General features: G+C 42.9%; 1 protein-coding gene across 1 annotated transcript; it reads left to right on the forward strand.

The window, feature by feature from the left end:
• The first annotated feature begins 4,702 nt into the window (after positions 1–4,702).
• Positions 4,703–19,812, forward strand: Klhl31 (kelch like family member 31). The gene is made up of 3 exons (XM_050124592.1): positions 4,703–4,912; positions 14,616–15,820; positions 17,694–19,812. Exons 2-3 carry the CDS (start codon positions 14,649–14,651, stop codon positions 18,424–18,426), a joined length of 1,905 nt encoding a protein of 634 aa, XP_049980549.1. The 5' UTR covers positions 4,703–4,912; positions 14,616–14,648; the 3' UTR covers positions 18,427–19,812.
• Positions 19,813–20,205: the final 393 nt, after the last annotated feature.

Consider the following 20,205-nt stretch of genomic DNA (forward strand, 5'->3'; position numbering starts at 1 on the left):
ATGTATTTTTTTTTCACTCCCATCCCTTCCTCCTCCCTTCCCCCTCCCCTTCTATCCTCTCCCATTAGACCCATGCTCCCAATTTACTCAGTAGATCTTGTCTTCCCATGTAGATTAGATCCATGAATGTCTCTCTTAGGGTTCTCTTTGTTATCTAGGTTCTCTGGGATTATGAACTGTAGGCTGGTTTTTCTTTGATTTATGTCTAAAAGCCACTTATGAGTGAGTACACTTGATATTTGTCTTTCTGGATCTGGGTTACCTCGCTCAATATATTTTCTAGATTCATACATTTGTCCACAAATTTCAAAATGTCATTGTTTTTTTCTGCTGTATAGTATTCCGTTGTGCAAATGTACCACATCTTCTTTATCCATTCTTTGGTTGAGGGGCATTTAGGTTGTTTCCAGGTTCTGGCTATGACAAACAATGTTGCTATGAACATAGTTGAGTACATCACATGTCCTTGTGGTATGATTGAGCATCCTTTGGTATATACCCAAAAGCGGTATTGCTCGGTCTTGAGGTAGGTTGTTTCCTAATTTTCTGAGAAATCACCATACTGATTTCCAAAGTACCAGTTTGTACTCCCACCAGCAATGGAAAAATGTTCCCTTTACCCCACATCCTCTCCAACATAAGTTGTTATTAGTGTTTTTGATCTTGGCCATTCTTGCAGAGGTAAGATGGAATCTCAGAGTTGTTTTGATTTGCATTTCTCTGATGACTAAGGATGTTGAACATTTCCTTAAGTGTCTTTCAGCCATTTTTGATTCCTCTGTTGAGAGTTCTCTCTTTAGGTCTGCACTCCATTCTTTTTATTGGATTATTTTGATGACCAATTTCTTGAGTTCTTTGTATATATTGGAGATCAGTCCTCTGTCTGATGTGGGGTTGGTGAAGATCTTTCCCCATTCTGTGGGCTGCCATTTTGTCTTGTTGATCATGTCTTTTGCTGAGCTACAGCACTGAAAACAGCCTGGTATTGGCATAAAAACCGACAGGAAGACCAATGGAACCGGATCAAAAACATGAATATCTATCTGCACACCTATGAACATCTAATTTTTGAGAAAGAAACAAAACATATAAAATGGGGGGGAAAGCATGTTCAACAAATGGTGCTGGCATAACTGGATATTAACATGTAGAAGAATGAAAATAGGTCCATATCTATTGTCATGCACAAAACTCAAGTCCCGATGTATCAAAGACTTCAACATAAAACCAACCACACTGAACCTCATAGAAGAGAAAGTGGGAAGTACAGGTGAAGGCATTGACACTGGAGACTACTTTCTAAATATAACCCCAGTAGCACAAACACTGAGAGAAACAATTTAAAAAATGGCATCTCCTGAAACACACTTAAATTTTTTTAAAAAAATTATATCTTATTATACCACGATCCTGGCTAGTTTCAAAACTTTGAAAAAAAAATCTTTGAAAGATTTCACATGTCACCTGAAATTTATATATCTGACATTATCAAGAAAAGAATATGTCTATACTTTTACAAAAACCACTAGAAAGAAACAACAATTAAAAAGCTAAGAAAGATCATGTATGTGCATGTCTGTGTGTCCAATCCTTCCTACACAGTAAGGTAATGTTATCAGATAATACGGTCTATTCCAGAATAGCTCGCTGCATCTGTTCTGCTGTCTTCAGCTGTAACAATCCACATTTGTGCATGACTGAGATAAGAGTCCTTGGGACACTCTCATTTTGATAACCTGAAGCTGTTCAGTTCCTCTGGGCTCTCATCCTCTCCCTTTTCTATCCTGAAGCCCACGGCAAGTAGGAAACTGGCTTTGGCTCTTCCCACCAACATCCCACTTCCTTCTCTGCCCCAAGGACCAGAGCTTCCTGCGTGATATTGCTCCTCCACATTCCTGCCACCACCGAGTTTCTGCTCTTCCTTGTGATGTAGATAAAAGAGTGCTGACTACGCTTTCCAAAGCCATTCTCCTTCCCACTTCTGGAATCTCCTCCTCTGCAGTGGATATGATCATCTCCACCATCCCACTCCTGGTTGCCATACCCGGGCTTCCACCACTATGTTCTCCTCAATAATCAGGGCTACCTCCAAAGTGGCCACCTCTAGGCTCTCCACCATACCCATGGTAGCCATCACCAAATCCATGCCCACTTCCATATCCATCACCTCTTCCTGAGGAAAGTTGTTCCCTGGTCCTGGTCCAAAATTTCCACCACCACAATGAGATTCCCCCAAAACCTGAGTTCTCTCCTCGTTCACTCCTGGCTCTTTGGACTTCTGCTTTGCTTGCCGTTCTAACTTCTGCATTGTGACCGTGGATGGTGCGATAATTGTGGGATTTTTTTCCCACAGGACTATAGTCATCAAGAAAAACAAAGTCAAAGCCATTTTCTTCCCTGACTGCCTATCAGTAATTTTAAAACTATTGTTATTTAAATAGTATTTATTTTTCCACATTTTTAAAAGAAAACTCTAGTGATGTTCTTAGCATCTTCTCTAACCCCACAGACAGCTTCTTCAGGGCCATGTGGGTGCTGAGTTTTCAAGATTCCTCTCTGGTTTTGTTCTGGCTCAGTGTCTCTTCCATCAGCTGAAAGAGGCCTTGCAGTCAAGCCAACATCAGCTCAGCCTTGGAAGAGGACATTTCCAAAACCAAATCCTCTTGATCATTTGTTTTCATGGTCCCTCATCACCACACAGTCTGGGTGCTTTTCCCACTGTGTGCGGGTGTTTCTCAGAATTTCTTCTGTGGTTTCAATGTGCGAGCCACTAACAAAGAGTCTATAGAACTGATCCTTTCCCCTTTTTCTTCTCCACAGGAACAGTTCCCAAAGTGTCTTGCATCATGGCCTCGGTCTCTCCAGCTAGATTCCCCACAGCCTGAGTGAAATAAGAACTCTGCTTACTGACTCTGTCCTGTGCCACCTCCTCCTGAAAGCACACTGCTAGAAGCTCATGCACACACCACCATGCAAGGCCCCGTGCCTCTGCTGCCATTGCAAGCTGATCTGTAAGTCTCTGGATGGGTCCCTGTCCCTGTGTCCTACTTTGCCATAGGGATGCTGGATGGAGTTGCAGATGGGAGCCATGACGTCCAGCTTTGTGTAGGTCCTAGAGGTTGAGCCCAGCAGGGCTTTTACAGTATGGAGAAAACAAAATTGAATGCTCTGACCCTTTACCTGCATCAAGACTGGGGGGCTCACTGCTCCACACCTGTATTCCAAAGTACTCTGGAGATGGATCTCTTGAGCCCAGGCAACATGGCAAGACCGTATCTCAAAACCAAATATAGAATGATTTCAATGTAGGCCGTTCAATAAACCTCCCTAGTTTGCTTCTCCCAGATTCTGTGCTAAAGATCCATGAGTAGAATCCAAACATCTAAGATCAAACAAGGCATGGTGGCCTGAGCCTATAATTCCAGCACTCAAGCGGCTGAGGCAGGAAGATAACAAGTTCAAGCACAGCCTGGGCTACGTAGAGAGTTCCGCGCTAGCTTTAAGTTACATAGTAGGATTGGGTCTCAAAGAAAGAAAGTGGGGAAGGAGAAGAGGGGAAGAGAAGGAGAGAGGGAACAATGAAGGAAGGGAGGAAGTCCTTTCTACGTGGCTTCTGTGTCGCACCTGTCTATCACTTCCCCGACCGACTTCCACCCTTCTCTTTTCAGAGGATTGGGTCTTGATCAAGCTGCAGTTTTGTCATTAGAACCCAGTTGATCACAGTTTTTCTTCCTGATTTTTCACTGTTTTTTTTTTCTGGTGTTTACTCATTGGGGCCTATTTGTAACATAGTAGGCTAAATGAATTTCAATTGCACTTTCTTGGTGCAAAACAGCCCCAACTTGAAATTCTTGGCAGTCCCAGCTCACCTCTAATTCCTCCCTTGGCTATGATTTTTTTTTCACTTGTACCCAGTATGTCTGGCTGCTGATGTTTTCATCCTTCTAGCAATTAAAGATGCAGACCGGCTTCTCAGTAGGCCAAGATGACATGGAACTGATAAGGGATAATTAGGATGTCGCTTTTCGACGGTCTATTCGTCCATGACTGAAGCTGACACCATACTGACCCTTAGAGCAGTCATTCTATACCCTAGGAGCCTATGAAAAACCCTCTGTCGATGACAATCACTTGAATTGCCTTCCTTGTATGAAATGTCGCCAAAGAAGATATTTCCCAACGTGCTTCTGTGCCACTGTGTTTATTACAGACCCTCCTGGGGATCAATGGCTGATGGGGAGCTGATCACAAAGCTGGCTCTATTAAACTATGAAATGTCAGCCCCATACTGAGGTGCTGTGGAACATCTCCCGTCCTGGTAAACATGTCTCCTCCTCCACAGAGTCTATTTATACACAGTCGCCTCACAGGACCTGAGGCGACCGCAATTTGTCCTCCGAAAAGCTAATTTTTGCCACTATCTCTCTTTTTACAACTCAAGTCCCTGCTTCCGTGAATTGCAACTGAACATCCATTCAGCTTATTTTCTTTCCTCGCATCCGTTGAGTCCTTGACTTTTATAAACAAGTGAACAACCTGGCCAGGTCAAGAAACCCAACCCCTCTCCACCAACCAGAGCACGCCCTCTTCCCCTGCACTGCCCACACAGCTGAAGACCAAAGAGGGAGAGGAGGGCTCAGCCTGCTCCAGGCGAGCGCGCAGGCTCAATCCTTTTCCTCCAGTGGGATGGCAAAGGGCTATTCTAAAAATTACTGCCACTAGGGTTTGTCGGGCGGCTGCTGGTGACTCCTCACTGGGTTTTCCTTCTCCCGCCCTCCCTTTCTCTCTACAGATCTCCTCCTCCCCAAGGGAGGCTGCTGTTAAACCTTCCTCACTACCAGCGGGGCTCTCACTTCATACGGGAGAGAGAAGCTGGGACCGCACTGCCAGCTCGTGCCTTCCGGATCCTAGGGTGTGTATGGCTGTGTGGGTGGGAGACGGTGGGGGTGTCCTAGTGCCTGTAGCAATAGAGCTACTTTCCTGCGGGGATCTCCAGCTGGGTGACACAGGTCATGTCCCTTGATCTCAAGTTGAGAGGCAGAAAACTTTGTCCTGGAATTTGAGAAATGCTATAACCAAGGAAACGGACACAGTAACTGATATGTATGAGCGATACCCTATAAAAGTAAAATTACATGTGTTTTGTCATGGTAGTTTTAATTCTCTAAATCTTATACGTTTTTTCCCCACCATTTTATAAAGAAAATTCTTAGGGTTTGTTCAGGAAACTTAGAATTCCATCTTTAATATTATTAACAACCACTTTGACACGTGGTTTAGTTAATACAATAGTTCAGGAGAGATCAAGTTTTATCAGTTTTAACTGAATTAGTAGTGTAGAACTCAAAAGAGCTCTTTGACTCCCCCAGATACAACTTTTTGACAAAATCGAATCCCCACCCCCCTGTAAATACCCTATATTTGTTATTTGACCAAAAATAAACGTAGAGTTTTGTTCTAAATGTGAATCTATGGCTATCATGGTCTATGTATCACTTTTGCAAATCGTTTCGGTGTTGGAATGGCAAAGTGGAATCCCCGTTCAGAAGGGCTTCTCTAAAAATGGACAGCATGCACCACGTCCGTTTCTATTCTGGGAGGCAGAGCTGATGAGCCCCAACAGATGCAGCCATTGGAATGCAGCAGGGACGGGGGCAGGCACAGCTGACTCTCACCCTTAGCCAGGAGTCTGGTGGGATCCCACTCCTGGTGCGGGACAGTGACAGTGACTTCAGCACGCATGCGCTCGCAGTGTGGTGGGAGGAACACTCTCAAACGTGAAGTGACCAATCTTCAAGCGGCTTTCTCCAGAAATCGGCTTGAGAACAGGAATGATTTTTATTTAAAGTCAATACTTTTGTATCAACTTGCCCACTTACAGGTGAGGGACGGTTATGTTTCTGTTTCTTGGCAACATCAGCCTAGTGGTTCTAGGCGTGTTTTGGCTTACAGATTTTTTTCAGGAACTTTATGGAAAACAAAAAACCAACCAAACAACAAGAAACCCCTGAGTCATTTTACAGAAAAGTAACATGAAGACATCTGTGTTGTGGGTTTCAGAACAGCCTTCAGGGCTCATGGCTCCATCTGGAACCAAACCCGGAGTAGAACTGCCAGATAAAATACAGGGTATCCTATTAAACATGAACTTCCTTATAAACTACAAATAAAAACAGCTTTTGATATAAGTGTGTTTGAAGTACACACTTGTATGTATGTTATATACATACATGCAAATATATACATATATATTTTTTTTTCCTGGTTTATCTGAAATCCTAACTGCACATTTGTATTTTATTTGTGGCCTCTGACAGCTCAGAACTAGTTGAGTAGATCCTGTGTACGGAATCTTATCTCCACTGGCTTATCTATCTCTGAGAAAAAGTTAATTTTAGGGATCCAAACAGCTGTTTGAGAGGAAGTGGCTTAAATCCTGCCACCTCTAGCAGAAAACGCCAGCTATGCAGTTATTGTAAGGGTTCAGAACTAAAATCTCCGATCTGACAAGAGGTTAAACTAAAACCATAAAGGTTGCATGTTTCATGCAGGCCTTGCAAATGGTTAGAGCAAAGTCGATACAAAACTCAGGTCCAGTTCTGTGATAAGCAAAGAAATTTGAGTCTTTAAGACTCTGTTGGGGAGAAAGAATTAGAAACTTGACTTCTAACTCCCTTGCAAATATAAAATACAGAGAAGAAAGGCCTCCTTATTAAAGTTTTCCAGGCCTGATGGTACACACCTTTAATCTCAGCACTCAGAAGGAGACAGGTAGATCTCTGTGACTTTGAGGCCAATCCGATCTCTACAAAAAGGCCTCAAAAATAATTTTTTCCAACAAAAACCAATACCAATAATTTGGGAATTCTCTATCTTGAATACAAAGACTAGAATAGTAGTTAACTCTGTGTTTAGAGTCTCAATGTCATAGTCACTAAGTCCAAGTGCAGCTCTTACCTAATTTAAACAGATGACCTTGACTATATATATATATATATATATATATATATATATATTTGATTTTTCAAGACAGGGTAGTTTCTCTGTACCTTTGGAGCCTGTTCAGGAACTAGCTCTTGTAGACCAGTCTGGCCTCGAACTCATAGAGATCCACCTGCCTCTGCCTCCCAAGTGGCAGAATTAAAGGCATGTGCCACCATCACCTGGCTTGACTCTATATTTTTAAGAAAGAAAGTGGGGACTTCATGTTCAGTCTGACCCTTACAATGAAGTACTTAGTTATTTAATCAATGAAGTCATAGAAGCCCTTCTTTGCACTTACATTTTTGACTGGCCCAACCTGAAGTTTTGTAACTTTACCACCTTTAGCAGGAAAAAGAAACCCACAGAGTTTGTGTCTTCAAAAACTTTATTTTGCACTCAAAAGCACTTTAATCTTGATAATTGGGACTGGGAAGAACTTTTTCACAGTTTCCATATTTGATTTTACAAATTTTGATTTTACAAATTTGATTTTACAAACCATGGGTATTCCTCCCTCAATCTCAATTTTTTCATGCTGGAAAAAGGTAGCTTTTCATCTTCTGCAGGCTTTAACTGACCTTGGATTAAAGGGAAGCAAAATAGAGAAGACGGATGTTGTGTGTGTTTGAATCTTTGCTCCAACACACATTGCATGTGACTTGTGTGACTGTGGACAGTTTTTTAAACTCTCTAAATTTTGAATCCTCCATTTGTAAAATGAAAACAGGACAAGATTTTCATTTTAAGATTTCTGCAGCATTTAAACTTATAAAATTAAAGTATAAATATATATGGCATATTAAAGTGTATAATAAATTAAATTATATAAAATAGGTAACCAGGTCTCTAGCATACGATAATCCTTGTTTTCTAAGTAAATCCTAGGTATACAGTACTACTTAGGGAGAGATGGAGATATCCATTTACACTTAATATGTATAGCTGCATACTTGGTTATTTATATTTTTAATTGATAATGTACTTAAATTTGACAGGTACAAAGGATGATGGAAAACATGATTTGCATAAACCTGCCCTGCTGCTAATCAGGTCTAGAATACATTATGCTATCGTTGTGGAAATTGCCTAGGAGACAAGAGCCAGGGTGGGCAGTGAGGACGGGCCTGGAGAGAGAATAGTGTCTGTTACCATTCTCCCCAGTTCCGGTGAGAATCCTTCTTAGAGGGACGGAGGAAGGAGGAGAAGAGGCAGTGGCACCCATCATCAGGATTATTATTAATGGTTATCATACCTGGGTACCCTCCGAGGGATGAAGGTAGAGCTCTGGCGGGCTCCAGTAGGACCGGAAGTCTCCTTTAACCCTCTGCACCCGGTGCAAAGTCTCTTCTTTGACCCGAGAAGGAAGCCGCAGGAAGGGATTGGCAATGCCTTCAGATGTGCTCAGCCTGTTTCGCAACCTCAGCTGCTGTGGATGGCCTGCTCGGTCCAGCAGTCCTATTATGGTAGGAAGTGTGTGAAAAGAGCAAAACCAATGGAAAGTTCTTCTCTTTGAGCATACACGTGTCAGCTCATCAGACCCCCATTGATGAGACTAGCTCAAGCATGTGACTCAGGAAAATGGGGATAGAGCCTTGAAGCTCCTCTCCGGGGAAGGAGCTCCAGGAGCACAGGGCTCACTCCTCGGAAGCCAGTGAGTGGGAAGCATGGTGATTTCCCAGCCTCAAAGTTTAGGCACTCAGAGTAGCCAGCCATGAGCTTGGCTTATAGGGGGGAGAGCTGGAAAAACCAGTTAAATCTTCATTTGTCTTTCAGCTCATGTATAAGGTGAATCTAAAAGAATAGAATGTTTTCAAAATTTATTCCTCAGTGTGTAGGAATATTCTAGATGATGGCAGGCAAATGACTAAATTAAAATAGGCTGAGTTGTTCAGTTTTCCATATATATGTATATTATATATGTGCACATATATATTCCTATGGTGCCTATTTATAACTGCTTCTTTTTTTAAAAAAAATTATCAGTTCTTTGAAAATTTCATTTTGATCCTTGTTAATGAAGTCAAATGCCTGACAAGTGAGGCTTGAAGGAGGAGGGTTTGTTTTGGCTTATGGTTGGAGAGCACAAATCGTTGTGGCAGGGAAGGTACTGGGGCAGAAGCCTAAGGCGGCTGTCCACATTGTGTCCAGAGTCAGGAAACGGTGGTGAACGCGGGTGCTCAGCTGGCATTCTTTTTAATTCAGCCCGGGACTGGAGTCTGAGGGATGTTACCATCCATGTTCAGGATAGGGTCCCTGCCCAGCTAACCTCTGTGTAAACACCTTTAAATGTGTGTTTCATAGTGAGTCTAAGTCCCATCAAGGTGACATTCAAGATTTACCTTTGTATTCACCAGCAACTCTGTGAAGCAGGCATTGTTTTCTTTTTAATTTTTTAAATAATTTCCTACATGCACGTAAATTATTTTGAACACAGACACCTGCTATCACCCTCTCTTATCTCCTCTCACTTTTACTGAGCACCTTCTTCCCAAGAAGTCCCTCTCTGTGTCTCTATCTCTGTCTCTCTCTACCTTGATCCACTGAATCGCTGACTTAAGGTTGCTTGTGTGAGCACGGGCAGGGAACTACTTACTGGAGCATGAGTAGCTACCCAGTGACTGCAGCTTTTAATAAAATGACCTGCCCTCCCCCAGCAACCATTAACTACCAAGCCCTCCTCCATCCATGATGGGATAGCGACAGACCTCATCTTCTACATTCATGTGAAGATAATGAGAACTTGTGCGATTTCGCGAATGTAATGACCGAGTTGCTTCCAGATGTCTATTTACAGCATTCCTCCTCGTCCTTCAGCCCACATTCTGTCTGCCCCCTCTTCCGCAATGTCCCCTGGACCTTGCCTTGGAGGTGAAGATAATAGACATGTCCCATATAGGACTGAGCACTCAACAGCTCACTCAATTCACATCTCCTTGACTAACTAGGTTCTCCGCATTCACACACACACACACACACACACACACACACACACACGTGTCTCCGACCAAGGCTGAAAGCAGCACTGGCCTTCGGCTAACTATAAACATAAGTATTTAGAAGACAGTTTGACAATGCATCCACATACCAAAGCATCAGTAGTAGATTCCTCCCTAAGCCTATGCGTTACTTGATCTCTGGCTGTTAACCAGGTTGCGTATCAGGTATGACTTCCCTCTTGCAGAAGAGAGCTCAGCTCCAAGCAGAAGGCACTCAGTTGCCCCCATAGCAGTTATGGCATTGCTGCGCCGCTGTGCACAGCTTGCCTGGTGGCACAGTAAATCGTAGCCCGCTCAGTGAGAGTGGCAGCGACTTTTTTCCCCGGGTAGCCTGGTTAGTACCTTTCAGCACTAGCCAGCAGAAAGGAAGCTTCCGGTTCAGCTCAGCTCTAGCTTAAACTAGGCGCCCCCCGACCAGCAACTTTTAAGGATATGTAGCAAATCTAGGATTGGGGTTTTTAGTTAAATAAGCCACAGCTTTTAAAAACTGAAATAGCCAATGCTACCTCATTTTATGTCCTTTGGGAAAAAATTATTGCTAATTAGCTTATGAGATAGTAGGTTTCCATATGGCTCTTTCATACATATCTCCTAAGGTTTGGGTAATTCTTCCCTCACTTCCTCCACTCTTCCATCTTCCTACCGTCATCCCTTCTCAACCCTTCCCAAACCCCAGTATTACACACGCTACTCCAATCCCAGTCCAGCTACTGACACTGGCCAGATGCCCCTGCATCATCCACTCTCAGGGCTAGTTGACCCAGCAGGTGCGCACGTGGTTTTCTTCCTGTAGTCAACAGAGCCTGGAAGAGGTCAAAAGATCACACTGTGGCTAAGTAATGGAATTGGTACCAGTACCGTGTTTTCATTATCATTCAGTTTGAAATGGGATCTAATTTCCCTTATAATATATTCTTTCAGTCATAAATTATTTAGAAGTATATCATTTAATTTCCAAAGTTTGAAAGTTAAGTGGTTTTCCTGGACAGCCTGTAATTACTTCTAACTTTATTTATTGTTATCAAATAGTGTAGTCTACATAGAAGCCATGTGACTTCAATGCTTTTTTTTGTTGTTGGCTGAGGCATTTTTAGTGACTCCGTGAATGTGCCATGTACACATTAGTAGGATTTGTATCTTTACAGTTGCATATAATGGTCTACGAAGTCAGTGATTAGGAGTGGTCAGATTTTGCTAACTGAATTTTTTTTCTAGTTCCAACAACTGTTGAATTTACTTCTTCAAATATAATTGTGAATTGCTTATTTCTCTCTAAAATTTTACTTGTTAGTTCATGTATTTTGAAGCTCAATAATTATAAACATACACATTTATGATAGTCACATCTTCATGTTGAATTTATATTTGTATTATTATGAAATTCTATTACTAGTAAAAAAATTTTCTTTTTGTATTATTATGAAATTCTATTACTAGTAAAAAATTTTTCTTTAAGTCTATTTTCCCTGACACTAAAAAAAAGCCACAAGACCTTCTTATGTTAATTATTACCTTGGTTAATATTTTTATAACCACTTATTTTCTACTTATCTGTGTCTGTATAGTGAATCTCTTATAGTTAGCATATTGATTTCACTTTTGTTTATCTATTCTAGCAACCGAGTCTTTTAATGGTTTTCCATTAATATTTAACATCAATACATTTGTTTATCATTACATTGCTGTTTGTTCCCTCCAACATTCTTGTCTTCTTTAGAATTCTCAGCTATATTCTGCATATCTTAAATGATTGTTCTAGAGCTCTGTGGTCCAATATACTATTCATCTGCCACTTGGGGCTACTAAATGCTGAAAATGTGGCTGATCCAAAGCAAGGCATACTAACATCTAAAATGTACACAGGATTCTGAGGATTTAGTATGAAAACATGCAATAGCATATTAAAAATTTCATAAAATTACATGTGAAAAATATTTTGTGTATGCTATGGTGAATAAATAGCTACTTGCATTTAATTTCAACTATCCATTTTTATCTTTCTACTGCAGCCACTCAGGTTTTTAGATTGCATATATGATTCATTTTTATAGGACAGCATTGCTCTAGACTAGTGGTTCTCAACCTGTGGGTCACAACCCCTTTGGAGTCAAACGACCTTTCACAGGGGTGGTGCCTAAGACCATCAGAAAACATAGATATTTACCTATGATTCCTAACAGTAGCAAAATTACAGCTACGAAGCAGAAGCAGCAATGAAAATAATTTTATGGTTGTGGATCACCACAACAGGAGGAACTGTATTAAAGGTCTCAGATCAGGAAGGCTGAGAACCACTGCTCTAGATCCTTTAGCATGCACATAAAATTTCCATAGGATTTATACATGCACGTTGGATGTAACCCTTCACAGAAAATATGGACACTAAGCTGGGGGTGTAGAGTTTGTTGTTTTGTTTTGTTTGCTGTTATCGCTGTTGGTCTGAGCGGGGGGGGGGGGGGGGGGGGGGGGGGGAATCACATTCTAGGCTAGCATGCTACTAGCTGATTACAGCGACAACAGCAAACAAAACAAAACAACAAACTCTACTGCCCAGCTGCTCTTCAAATCAGAACCAGTTCCTGTTGGGTCTGTAGCTGTCTTGTGCAGCCCCCGCTGCAGCCTGCTCTTCGGCTAACAGCCATCACAGCGCCCTTTGCAACTGCTGACTCAGCTGCAAAATTTTCCTCACTTTTTGCTCCACCGCGTCTTCAGTAGCTTCCCCTGCTCCCCCCACCTCCACTCTTACCTCTAGATTATAATCGTAATGTTGTAAGATAATTAGAAACTTGTTAAGGAAAAGGGGATTGCTCATTTAAAGAGGACATGGAGACTTACAGGGTAGAAGAACACACTTAAGACTATAAATTAGACATAAATCATTCGAAAGTCCACCAGTCACATTTACTCAGAATCTTCTGCTGGCCTTTCCTTCAGAGCCCCGACATATCAGAATGTCCAAAACCCAGAGATCTGCCTATCAATATTTTATATGCATTAAGCAAACAGAATTGTAAACACCAGCCAGCGGCTGCCCCGAGCCAGTCTCAATCCTTCTTACCCTTTTTCTCTCAGCATGCCCTGGACCTCATCAATGGTCCAGAACTGAAGAATTATACAGAGATCTGAGATCCAGCTTCAGCGCTATAGCCTGAGTCCTTTCTGATTAGGAGAGGTTCTGTTTTTTATCAGATATTTGTGTTTTAAATAGCACCTCTATACCTACATGCCACTAGCAAAGTCATCATCTAATATGGGATAAACATATTGTCTCAGTTAGGGTTACTATTGCAGTGATGAAACACTGTGTCCAAAGAAACTTAGGGAGAAAAGGGTTTGGTCAGCTTACACTTCCACCTCCCAATTTATCATGAAGGAAGTCAGGACTGGTACCCAGGCAGGGCAGGGACCTGGAGGCAGCAATTGATGCAGAGACCACGGAGGGGAGCTGCTTACTGGCTTTTTCCTCATGGCTTGTTCAGCCTGCTTTCTTAAAGTATCTAGGACTATTCGCTCATGAATGGCTCCAACTAGAATGGGCTGGATTCTTCCCCATCAATCATTCAGAAAATGCCCTGCAAGCTTGCCTCCAACCCGACCTTAGAGAAGCATTTTCTCAATCGAGGTTCCCGTCTCTCTGATGAATTTAGCTTTTATCAAGGTGATATAAAAACCAAGCAGCACAAGAATCTTTAGCCTTTTAGTCCAGGGTTTCCTTGAGATCCCATTATGTGCATGAATAAAGCATTGGCTGTCTGGGTTCTTCCGAGGACCCAGACAAGGCCTGCATTTGCTCGGCTATAAGTGCAGCTTCTTGTTTGCAGCTTGCATTTGTCTTGCAGCTTGTCTTGAGAGCACACATTGCACGTTTACCGCTCCATCGTTTCCAGAAAACTGCTGTCCGTCCGTGCAGGAGTGGCTATCCTATAACTTCTTGCTGAGCAAAGTATTTTTAAATTTCCTCAAATGAGGCCAACAAGGAAAGTAACTGCAAAACCTAATGAGAAAGGGTGTAAGTCCTTTAAATAAATATGAATGTGAGTATGATTTGAGCAAAGTGAGAAAACAAAACATAGCCCCACGCCAGCAAATCCTAGAGTTCCAATAAGCTCTATTGCGTAGGCGCAGGAACAAGTGCTGTGGCAGGGGCCGGGTCAAAAGAATAGGGATTCTTTAGGATGGCTACGTGTGTCGCTTCGAACGTGGTAGGTTTCACTGATGTTGTTAAAAGGATCTTCTTTTCATGGTATTTTGTAATTTTATATGGATTCCTAAATTTTAATATTTATCTTGAAGAAAACCTTCAAGGTAGTCATAATTCACTTTTTGGTTAAGTCTTTCAAAGGTTTCCATTCCAAAATTTACAGTGCATTCGAACCAGAGAACCGCTCATTGCTGCTGGGTCATAATTGCTTGAAAATACACCCTTTGGGAGATTTCATTTGAAAACACACACCTTTCTAGAATCATTTTCAATGTTTAAGGCGTGAAATAATGTCACTGCAATGTGCATCTCGATGTCTTCAAATACATTTTGGTTAAATGAGAATTAATCTACTTTATGTAATTATAAAAGTTTCTAGTGTAATATATCAAAATCCAAAGCACAGGGAAAATAAACATCTCCTTCTCTTTTAGTGAGCTCTTGACGGCGACAGCGCTGTGGCAAACATGGCACCCAAGAAGAAGGCTATCAAAAAGAACAAAGCAGAGATCAACGAGATGACCATCATCGTAGAAGACAGCCCCCTAAACAAGCTGAGTGCTCTAAACGGGCTCCTAGAAGGCAGCAACAGCCTTAGCTGTGTTTCTTCTGAGCTAACAGACACGTCCTATGGCCCCAACCTCCTGGAAGGTTTAAGTAAAATGCGGCAAGAGAGCTTCCTGTGTGACTTAGTCATTGGTACCAAAACCAAGTCCTTTGATGTTCATAAATCAGTCATGGCTTCGTGCAGTGAATACTTTTACAACATCCTTAAAAAGGATCCATCAACGAAACGGGTGGACCTCAATGACATCGCCCCCTTAGGCCTAGCCACGGTGATCGCGTACGCATACACGGGAAAGCTGACCCTCTCTCTGTACACAATAGGAAGCATCATCTCTGCTGCCGTGTACCTTCAGATCCACACTCTTGTGAAGATGTGCAGCGATTTTCTGATACGAGAGATCAGCGTTGAGAACTGCATGTATGTTGTTAATATCGCCGAAACGTACTGCTTGAAAAACGCCAAAGCGACAGCCCAGAAATTTATCCGGGATAACTTCATCGAATTTGCAGAATCAGAGCAGTTTATGAAGCTTACCTTTGAACAAATTAATGAGCTTCTCATAGACGATGACCTGCAGTTGCCTTCTGAGCTAGTAGCGTTCCAGATTGCAATGAAATGGCTAGAGTTCGACCCCAAGAGAGTGAAGCACGCAGCAGATCTTCTAAGTAACATTCGATTTGGTACCATTTCTGCACAAGACCTGGTCACTTATGTTCAAACTGTACCAAGAATGATGCAAGACGCCGATTGTCATAAACTGCTTGTGGATGCTATGAACTACCACTTACTACCTTATCATCAAAACACCTTGCAATCTCGGCGAACAAGAATTCGAGGCGGCTGCCGAGTTCTCATCACTGTTGGGGGACGCCCTGGCCTGACTGAGAAGTCCCTTAGTAGAGACATTTTGTATAGAGACCCTGAAAATGGATGGAGCAAGCTCACAGAAATGCCAGCCAAGAGTTTTAACCAGTGTGTGGCTGTGATGGATGGATTCCTTTATGTAGCTGGTGGTGAGGACCAGAATGACGCAAGAAACCAAGCCAAGCATGCTGTCAGCAATTTCTGCAGGTACCAGTGCTTTGTCGGTAATGCAAATGAACTGCAATGTGGAGAAACTGCCTTGCCCCAGAATTAATGCCTGTTATCTTAGGTCCTTAGCCTCGTAGTAGTGGTGGTAACGCTTTTGATATTTACCATGTTTCGTATAAAGCGCATCGGAGGTATATGCACCCTAGATTTCTTCTCTACGTTTTAATGTTTTGCAGTTAGCATACAAAGGGATGGATTAAATTTTGTCATTTTTATTCACACATGCCATTACACTTTTTTACGCATATCTCTTGGCCACTCTCCGCCCTTGCTCCTGCTTCCTCTTATCGGTCCCCTTGCTGGTTCCCCAGAATCCCTCCTTTGCATCCACGTCACATGAATTCCATTATCACTCTGCCTTAAAATCTCTTCCTCCCCTCTCATGGTCACCTTTCTATTTTCATACACATACACATCAAACATGACCAAGAAGCAAGATTTCTATGACATGTCTTTATTGTCTCAGTATATGTGTGTACCCACCACTTACCAAGAATCCATGGAGAAATGGGTCAGTGGTTAAAAGTACCACTGCTCTTGCAGAGGGCCCAAGTTTGGAAACAACATCAGGTGGCTCACACCAGCCTGTGACTCCAGCACCAGGGCGTTCAACACCTTCTTCTGGCCTCCAAGGGAGCCTGCACTCACAAGACACATGCACAGACACAGACACACATGCACACACACTCTTTATATACATACATATATATACTACATGTGTATGTAAACATATGTATGTGTATATATTACATTTCTATGTAAATATATTTGTTTATATATAATATAATCTTATATTTATATATAAATGTAATATATCAATACAATTAAGTTATTTTGGTAGTATAGCATATATTCTATGCAATTTATTTTCATATACTTTATATTTGTGTAAATATGTTCTTTTAATAAGTAATTCAAGCAATTGATTTTCAGACTTTTTATGCTTTTTTTCGGTTATGGGTCTTGAACCCAGTGGCTCACCTGTGTCAAGCAAGCACTCTACCTCTGAGCCACAGTTCCGGTACTCAGTTTGTATCTATACTTACAACTTTATTTGGGAGTGAAACGGGACAAAGGGGAAGTCTGTTTACAGAACTTCCAAACTATGTGAACAAGGAGCCGTGAGTTCACTGGGTCTCCTTTCCCTTCTGCTGGCTTTCTCGCCCTTAAATACTCAAGCCAGCTTTCTTTATATTGATTTCTATACTGAAAACACTCTAACACTAAAAAAATTCTACAAAATGGAACTTTTACTAGTAGAAAACTGTTCAGAGAGATGAAGCCTTTCTTGATGCTTTTAGACATAAGTCCATGGGTCTCATTCTAACAGGCTCGGAGGGGCGGCTCAGCTTTGTCAGTGTGATGAATGGCCGCGACAGACATGCCAATGAGAAGTTTGTAGAAATCGGAGCAGACAGCTCCTATCCTAATTCAGCAGCAAGAAAGAGCTTAGCGGTCATTGATGTCCGAAAAAATAGGTTGAGTCCCCTCTAATGTACAGGCTCCCCTTTCAGGTGCCCAGCTTCTATCCTGCGACCCATTTTGCATGTCTCTTAAATCTCAGAAAGGGAGAGTGGCTATTAGAGGGAAAGAATCCTGTGGGGTCTTTTTGTTGTTGTTGTTGTTTGGTTGGTTTGATTTTTGTTTGTTTGTTTGTTTGTTTGGGGATCTGGTTAAAGGAAACGTCTTCTGAATGGGGAGAGAGGGGAGTATCACTTTTTTTTTTTTTAATGAATGAGAGGAGGAGTAATAGCTGTAATTGTGTGTTGGGGGTGGAGGGTTCCCACTTATTCAATGCTGGGCAACATGGGTTCCCCCACTTAGGTGATCAAGATGCCCTCTGTCATCTCAGGTACGATCCTCGCTTCAACACCTGGATCCACCTGGGCAGCATGAACCAGAAACGCACGCACTTCAGCCTGAGCGTGTTCAACGGGCTCCTGTACGCGGTGGGCGGCCGCAACGCGGAGGGCAGCCTGGCTTCGGTGGAGTGCTACGTGCCCTCGACCAACCAGTGGCAGCCCAAGGCGCCGCTCGAGGTGGCACGCTGCTGCCACGCCAGCGCCGTGGCCGATGGCCGCGTGATCGTGACGGGAGGCTACATCGGCAGCGCGTACTCGCGCTCCGTGTGCGCCTATGACCCCGCGCACGACGCGTGGCAGGAGCTGCCCGAGCTGAGCACGCCGCGAGGCTGGCACTGCGCGGTGTCCTTGGGCGACAGGGTGTACGTGATGGGGGGCAGCCAGCTGGGGCCGCGCGGGGAGCGCGTGGACGTGCTCACGGTGGAGAGTTTCAGCCCCGCAGCGCGCCAGTGGAGCTTCGTGGCACCGCTGCCCGTGGGCGTGAGCACGGCGGGAGTCTCGGCGCTCCACGGACGCGCGTACCTGCTGGGCGGCTGGAATGAGGGCGAGAAGAAGTACAAAAAATGCATCCAGTGCTTCAACCCCGAGCTCAACGAGTGGACGGAGGACGACGAGCTGCCCGAAGCCACCGTGGGCGTGTCCTGCTGCACCCTGGCCATGCCCAACAGCGTGTCCCGCGAGTCACGGGCCAGCTCGGTGTCCTCCGTACCGGTCAGTATCTGAACGCATTGCTTCCCAGAGGCCTGTGGTCAGACTGCGAGTGGGCCACAAGGAAAATAAATACAGCGTTTACTACAGTGATGGCGACTCAAAGCGATCTAGAGGAATGTCCGGGAGGCTCTAAATTCGTAGTTTGGTATCATCTACCTCAGTCTTTCCCCACCTTCCACCAACAAAATAAAGGGCTGTAGGCGACAGAAGTAATTTCGTTCTGCAGCCACTGGGTGGCAAACGGAGTTTGTTGCAGGCGCTCTTCCAAAGAGGCCGGCTTCCTAAATTCCTAGCAGTTACTTGTTGAGATTTCTTTTTTTCCTACACTGTACACGTAAAAACTTGAATGGCTATGCAATTTCCTATTCAAAGATGTCTTTTCTTCTCTGCTTCCTTTGGGGGAGTTGAAAATACTCATTTCAAATTTTCAAATGAAAATAGTTTATATCCATCAAGACTTAATTTGTATAATTCAACATAAAAATTTCTTTCCCCCTCCTTGAGTACAAAGAACTTTTAAGGACATCTCGTGTTAGAGTCAGAAGGCTTTAAACAAGGTGTGGCGGGAAAGCAACAGATCCTGCTGGGAGACAGTAAGGCAGCAGTTTGTGGTTAGTGGCGTGTACCCTCATCCTCTGGAAGCTACAATCATTTTCTATCATAAAATCCTACTCTCAGAAGAGGAGTGGTTTCCAGTCGCTTAATTTATAGGGCAAATTTAAATCATTTGACATTTTTCTTATAAATGATTTTATCTCTTATCCATCACTTATCCTTATATATTGGGAAACATCTTCCCCCCCCCCCCCCGGATGGTGAACCGAGGACCTCGCGCATGCTAGATAAGTGCTCTGCCAGGAAGCTACCTCTCCAGCCTTCATTTTGTTTTGTTTTATTTATTGAGACAGAGTCTTACTACGTAGGCCAGAGTAGCCTCAAACTCCCGGAGATCAGCTTGCCTCAGCCTCCTGAGTGCTGAGATTACAGGCGTGTGTCACCATTCCCAGTCCTTTGCTTTATTTTAAAGTAGGGGTGTTCTAGGTTACCTAGGTTAGCCTTGAACTTAAAACTCTCCAGTTTCAGCCTCCCTAGTAACTGGGAATTACAGATCTGTACCACCAGGTACAACTTTACCCTAAGTTAAATTGCTTCTACATTAGCCCAAATGATCACCAAATAGCCTTATGCTCTTGAGTATCATTAACTTCGCCTTACCTTTCCGGCTGTGCAGCCAATAGCAGGAATTTTACTGGCCCACTCCTTCTCATGATGATGATGCAGGAAGTATTTAGGATGCTCCTAGTTGGCAATGACTGGATGTATGGATAGATTCACCTATTGAGAAATGTGGTTTGTGTCTCCTGATGTCTAACTTAAAATATTAAGCCAATAATATATGTTATTACTTCAAATTGCTTTGCAAGTCTCTCTCTCTCTCTCTCTCTCTCTCTCTCTCTCTCTCTCTCTCTCTCGAGTCAGGGTCCCTATGTAGCTCTGGTTTTCCTAGAACTCATTAGGTAGAACAAGCTGGCCTCAAAATTGCTGTGATTCACTGGTCTCTACCTCCCGAGTGCTGGGATTAAAGGCATGTGCCACCATGTCAGGCAAAGTATATTTTTCTGCTGCCAAAGAATATTTTATCTGCCAAGTTTGGGGGAGAAGGGAAAGACTGTAGTAAATGATGCATATTTTCTTTTAATATATCAGTTTATTCTTTGTAGTATATTTGTTTTTGAAGGAAGTGCCTATTGATTATGGGTTATGTACAGTTAGTTTAAGGGGATAAATAGG

This window comes from Alexandromys fortis, unplaced genomic scaffold (assembly GCF_014885135.2).
Source record: "Alexandromys fortis isolate MF-2015 unplaced genomic scaffold, M_Fortis_MF-2015_v1.1 scaffold_22, whole genome shotgun sequence".
Taxonomy (NCBI): Eukaryota; Metazoa; Chordata; class Mammalia; order Rodentia; family Cricetidae; genus Alexandromys; species Alexandromys fortis.